Raw genomic sequence first — 6,550 nt, 5'->3', positions numbered from 1 at the left:
ATTTCGGCAGAGTCGCACTTCCCCAAATTGGGCAAGCATCAGGTTTTTTCAATTATCTTTAAGGAATTTTTAGGATGATAATGGAAACGTTGTGCTCTTCAATATTAATTTGAGAAAGAAAAATAAGCATGCCGCATAGAAACTGTGTGAAATATAAAATCCAGCCGAAATCTTGTTGGATCAGTAATTAGAAAATTGGAAACTGCGGACAAGCGTACACATCCATGCTAAAAAAAAAAGAAAGAAAGAAAGAAAAAAGCCAGGTAGACTTACATTCTCACTAGCAAGTTTTATTACCTAAAGTTATAAAAAAAATTACAAACGTACACATCCATGCTAGGTTGAGTTATTAGAGCTATCTTTGAATCACTTTGCTTGCATGCCCTAAAGGATTTATGTTCGGATGCTATATATGGTAAAGTATCTATAAAAACAGACTAGAAAGTCTCTCCAAATCAAGATATAAAATGATTCTGAAAAAGAAGCAATAAACCCAGCAATAAGATGAATATTATGTGAAATCAATGAATAATTTGAAAACTGGCTGATTCAAAGTCCACAATTGGACAATTTTTTTTTTAAAAAAAATTCACAATTGGACGGGCAGATCATTAGTGTTAATACCCATTATCTTCTTTTACGGATACAAAAGTCATAACGACCAAAAAGATAAAAAATAAACAAAAGTATCACATTTCTGTTTTATGTCATTCTAGCTAGCCCACTGCTTAGTTACGGGGAGAGTACAAACTAGTTCCAAGAGCTTTATACAAAGCAGTATCAGAATATACATCTCTGGACCTCACTACCCTAACGCAACGACGTTTTCGACGCCGGTTTCGGCCCTTTTCTTCCTTTTTATCCTCCTTCTCTTTTCCCCCGTCCCCTCGTTTCTCATTTTTCTTTTGCCCACAACTTTTTTGGCCATGACCATGATCACCAGGTGGAACTACAGTGTACACAAAGGGTCCAATTGGGATGTCATTCAAGTCCAAGAGAGGCTCCAAAGCCTTGACCACAGTGGTCATTGTGGGTCGCGACTTTGGGTTATGGCTAAGGCATTGGTGAGCTGCTGCAGCCAGCCTTTTAGCCCCTTCGGTTGAGTATCGACCTTCAAGTCTCGAGTCTATTATTTGGTCAAGTTTGGTGAAATCCTTCAGCATTGGCCTTGCCCATTCGACCAAATCCTTCTCTCTTTTACAACGGTTCTTTTCAACCGATCGCCGGCCGGTTAACAGCTCTAGTAGCACAACCCCGAAGCTAAACACATCGCACATAGTCGTCAAGTGACCTGCAAAATTTTATGATTAATCGGTAAAATCTCTCAGACTAGTACTAAAAGGTAAAAACTCCAGAGTTCGAACTCTGCTCCGTTCATAAAATAGTACCTGTATTGATATACTCAGGAGCTGCATATCCTTCAGTGCCCATGACACAAGTTGTGATGTGAGAATCTTCTCCTTGCGGACCGTCTGTAGCTAAGCCGAAATCCGAGAGCTTAGCATTGTAATCCTGGACGTCAAATAAAAGGTCACCTGTATGCTCATGGAATGTTAATCTCTTGGAAAATATGAGAAACAAAAAAGACATTTACCGAGTCCAATAAGATGTTTGAAGCTTTAAAATCTCGATATATGACAGGTTTTTCTTCTCCATGGAGGAAAGCGAGACACCGTGCAGCTCCTATTGCAATTTTTATCCTCGTTAACCAAGGTAATGTTGAAGAATAATCTGCATTATTTTTTTTTAAATAAGATTAATTAGTGATAACCTAAAAATTATCGTATATGAGGTGGCATTTTTGAGAGAATTAATTAATGCTATGCATACTCTTAAAAAGCTGATCATGTAAGTTGCCTAGTGCCATGTATTCATAAACAAGAAGCCTGTGCTCATCTTCACAGCAGTATCCAATCAAGTTGACAAGATGGGGATGCTTCAATTGTCCAAGAAAGATTACTTCAGCCTGGAAAATTAAAGATAAATATCAAGACCAATCACTGCAATTAAGAAATTAAAATTTTAATTAAATAGTAGTGGACTAGTAATTAACATATGAAATTAAAAACCAGTCACCAGCCATTCTCTATGGCCTTGAGAGCCATTCACATCCAACACTTTAACAGCAACAGGTTGAGCCTTCAAGCCAGGCCTGAGATTGTCATCGACGCAGCCTTTGTACACTTTCCCAAACCCACCTTCTCCCAAATAATCACTCCTTGAAAAATTATGCGTTATCATTTGCAGCTCCTTGAGTGTAAAGACATGAAGATTTGATCCAACCAGGGAGCTTGATAACTCATTCAGCGAAATCGGCGAGCCGGGGTTACTCACATCAGTGAGTAACAGTCTCTGCATAGAGACCTGGTTGGAAACATGAACTTTAGACTTAGAAGATGGCTTGTTTGTGGCCTTGACGCAACTAGGAAGAATGATTTTCCAAGTGAAGCTTTTGATGAGAGCCATGCTATGATTTTTTAAAGTAATGTGGCAAGCTTATGTGGTACCAGTGTTCTATCACATTTTGGTTCAATATATATAGTCAGTTTTTTTAAGTCAATTAAATTTGCTCAAACCGTAATGAGAAAGCAAGGATATATTGTGTTACCGCTCGTTTAGAGGCCTTAAAAAAATTCTCTTGACTTTGATGAATAACAACCACCAACTTACTTTATACATTAATCCAGATGAATTATTAATATGATCTTTTGTGAGTCATAACGTGTAAAGTCTTTACTTTATAAAGAGTCATCATAAGTTCTTTACTAGCTTTTTGAGGGCACAAATGACCCGGCCCCATACATCTTGACTTTGAAACATTGGAAGGATTCCATCTTGGATTTTAAGGATTTCTTTAGAATTTTGTCATGCGACAAATCTGATTTTTTTCTTAGCTATTTGTTACAGCCGTTTTCACCTGCAAAAACTCCATTGGTGTTCACTTTTATTTTGTCATGTCTGGGTTCGTTTGTAATCATGAAGGATAATGTAATGATGAGAATAAAGACAGGACAAAAGGATTTATTTATAATACAATTATGAAAAAAAAAAAAATCAATGTATGGTTTGCTTTGTTGATCTTACGATTAATTACGTGGCAATCTTTCTTCTTAAGCTACCATTAGAATAAAGTCATTGACTTGGGTCTATTTGACGTATAATTAAAGGGCCAATTGGAACTTCACAGAGATTTCCTGTGCTGGACTTTCGGAGACCACACGATAAAAGAGAATACACACCTAATACTGAGACACTTTTTTAATTGCAACGTATCCACTTGTTCTTTCTTCGCTTCTTCTCATACTAATTTTACATACAGTTTTATAATAATAGTATTGAGTATACACACCTTATCTTGCTCTAACAATTTTTTTTTTCTATATGATATTAATTTTATAGAATGATACGTCGTATTAATCACCAATTTCTTGGAAAGATCTAAAGAATGGTTTGTGCAATTTTTATTACAAATCAACTGTATGTATCAGCTTCGCAATTAGATTCAACAGCTTAACAAGGAGGGAACAACTACAGGAAGTTGCTTTGCAATTACAAAGCTAGTAAAATAGTTCATCGTCAATGGCGGGCTGCTCGATTTATTCCAATGTTAATTCTCCTTCTATTAATTCAATTTCTTCCCCGAGTCACCTCTAATTGATATGACTAGATAATTAAATCATGAGTAAATTAGTTTTCAGTTTTTTGTTTTAAAATGTGAAAATTTTATTACAGTTTTTGAAAAATGATTTTTTTTTAATACTTCATCACATAATATAATATAAATTAGCCTTGTCTTGAATAATTTGAACAATCCAAACATACGTGTACTAGTACGTGTGATATGAAAAAGTGTCGCCAACTTGTTCAAAGAATGATTTGTGATCTATTTTGATTTATTTTAATGAGAATTTATTAGTTGATCGAATATAAACTAAATAGATAAAAAGTTCACTTTTTTTTTTTTAATTTCCAAAAAGGTGGCACCCAACATGAAGGGGAGTCTTCAGTCTTGGGAAGAAATGATGATGGGCGCACGGTCGGATCCCAAAATGTAGTAAAATTCAAATATTCTTGCTTGACGGTTTCTAAGCAAAGAAAGTTAAACAACCAATTTTTATAGTAAACCAAATTTTTCTCTCAATAATTCTAATCAAAGTCTTTGGATAAAGGAGATTGTAATCATACGTAATCATGTGACATATATGATTCCTCTGTAATTATTTAATGAAAATTCAACGGTTATAAAAATATAAAATAATAAAATCATGTTATTTGCACAACCGTTGAATTTTTATCCAACGACTGTAGAAAAATCATACATCTTCCGTGATCATGTAAGATAATTAAAACCTTCTGGAAATATCTCTCAAATTCTTTCAAAATTGTTCTAATCAAAACCCTTTTGTGATGTGACTATTGGTGACATCCTCATTTCGTGATTTGTGGGGCTTGCTTTGTTGTTTACAACCACCTTCGACCTTTAGCAGGACGAGAAAAAAAAGACAACTACATGACTTAAAAAAATCTTTACTTACAAATAAAATGGAAATAAAATAGAAAGTGAGGATGTTGTGTTTGTTAAACTTTTATTGCATTCGAGTTTGTGTTATTTTATGTTCTCATAACAATGCATTTTAAAATCACGGGAACATCCACACTAAAGATTAATTATAACTTAAAAAGTTTAGTAGTTTTCAATTTGTATATTTATCAATTGACTCAGTTTATAGGAAAGATTTTGATCCATTAGAGAAAAAAAAAAAAAAAAAAAGAGCACCTCTTTCGACTGATCAAAAATTTGAGTCTCTTCTTATGTTATGGAAGTATGCTTTTATCTTTAAGAATTTATTTTAACTAGATTAAACTTTTTAGGCTGAACTTCAACTATGACACATAAAAGTAAGTCTCGACAGGTTTATGATTCACTTATCAATAGATTTGTAATGTATTTTATAATATAATAGTAAAAAAAAGGCCTATATAATGACATATGTTTCAATATATCCATCGATGAATTCCCTTGCGCGTGAAACGACCGATGCCAAGGGATAAAATGCTCAAATTTATATATCAACTTCATTTAGTCTAATTTTCGGAATGTTGAATGATTTATGACAACGCAGATGGAAAAACAGCCGCACCCAAAACGCATTTAGCCCCCCGAATTACTAAATCAAAAGAAGTTTAATGATGAGTTTTGACAATGTGAAAATCACATATTAGAGAAAAGAAAAAAGGCTCATTATTGCCCATCACTGATTCAAGATTTCCATTGTCCATTTTCACGTGAAAAATCATTTGTTAAAAAAAAATTGTTGTCTGCCAGAACAGACCATATTTGAAATGTGTACAAACAATTATGAACATAAGATAACGACGACAATAACCCATCTATGTAAATTTTCAATGTTCTAGATATTACTTGTTTTCACATTTAACATTTAATCTTGTCGGGCATTTTGACAAAGCGTCAGGCCACATCTCGGGTCTATCTCGTTTTAAAATTTTTATATATACAATATATTCTTCCATTTCAGTTCCCTTTTCTCTTGATCTTTACGCTTGCTTTGTCACATAAAGCAATTTTATGTCCCAAAAATGTGATGATGGTAAAGAAAGTAATAATATGGCCGAACAAAATTAAGACCATTTTACAAACAAAAACTGAGCAATTACAAAACATATTGCGTGAAAAAATTTTGAGCCGAGCTTCTGGGGTAAAAGTGATACAGAAAATTATGGCACAACTCTCCGACTTCTTTGCGATCAAAAACCCTTATCCCGAAAATCTACAAACTGCAGGATCAAAGTAAAGGAACAATCAGCCAACACACAAGAATCAGAGAGAAAAGGAGATACAAGGTTTATCAATATTCAGGTACACTTGCAAGTTTACGCACCTCACTGTCCGTTAAAACGGACACAGTTTCCTATTTACAGAAAGAAACCCCGCGGCACACATTGAGGTAAGCGCAACATGTAGAATTCATGTCAAATTCAAGTTTTGATGAGTGGACAATCTGACAGCAAGATGACAAACAGCACTGCCAACAGTATTGAATTTGCAAAATCAATAACCAAAATTGGATGCTATCTGAAAACAAGGCTTCCATTCTGTTGGACTCTCAGTTTTTCAATCAGTGACTGATAGAATGATTTCAATGCCTTGATATCATTACCCTGCAGAAAGATACAATCAAAGCACAAAAAAAAATTTAGAGTTCTTTCCTGTAAAAGTTCATGTATTTATTAATGTCTCAGCAATCATACGGGCTCGGTTTACTAAAGAAGGATCCAGTCTAAACTCTAAATTGTCAACCAACCAACATATCACTTCAAAAGCTAACTTCAGTTTAGAACTTTTGAACAGAAAACCATTCATTCACTTAAAAGTATAGATGTATATTAGCCGTTGGTGCCAGTAGGATCAACTGGTAAAACCTCTTGCAGTGATATCTTAAGTCTGGGTTTTGAACTCCATTCATGTGGGTCACGAGTGGATTTGGTTTTCATTCATGCAATGAAATCCAGACTGAGCCATCTCGAGCGC

At 34.5% G+C, this 6,550-nt stretch overlaps 2 protein-coding genes across 2 annotated transcripts in view; both read right to left on the bottom strand.

Moving 5' to 3' along the window:
* Positions 1 to 728: 728 nt before the first annotated feature.
* Positions 729 to 2,481, bottom strand: LOC18036357 (putative receptor-like protein kinase At1g72540). Its single transcript, XM_006426607.2, has 5 exons — positions 2,077 to 2,481; positions 1,831 to 1,966; positions 1,595 to 1,731; positions 1,389 to 1,512; positions 729 to 1,291 (listed from the first exon to the last, which is right to left on the bottom strand). The coding sequence occupies exons 1-5, from the start codon at positions 2,464 to 2,466 to the stop codon at positions 729 to 731; spliced, it is 1,350 nt and encodes a 449-aa protein (XP_006426670.1). The 5' UTR covers positions 2,467 to 2,481.
* A 2,999-nt stretch (positions 2,482 to 5,480) lies between these two features.
* LOC18036355 (exportin-T) overlaps positions 5,481 to 6,550 on the bottom strand; it is a 7,874-nt gene continuing 6,804 nt past the window's right edge. The window contains exons 12-13 of the mRNA XM_006426605.2: positions 5,901 to 6,228; positions 5,481 to 5,796 (exon numbers count right to left, since the gene is read on the bottom strand). Of these exons, the coding sequence (XP_006426668.2) occupies positions 6,091 to 6,228 (138 nt within the window). The 3' untranslated portion in view covers positions 5,481 to 5,796; positions 5,901 to 6,090. The remainder of the gene's footprint in view (positions 5,797 to 5,900; positions 6,229 to 6,550) is intronic.

Source organism: Citrus clementina, unplaced genomic scaffold (genome assembly GCF_000493195.1).
Source record: "Citrus clementina cultivar Clemenules unplaced genomic scaffold, Citrus_clementina_v1.0 scaffold_7, whole genome shotgun sequence".
In the NCBI taxonomy this organism is placed as follows: domain Eukaryota; kingdom Viridiplantae; phylum Streptophyta; class Magnoliopsida; order Sapindales; family Rutaceae; genus Citrus; species Citrus x clementina.
The sequence above is the reverse complement of the archived record's forward strand: the minus strand, read 5'-3'. Positions and strand labels throughout refer to the sequence as shown.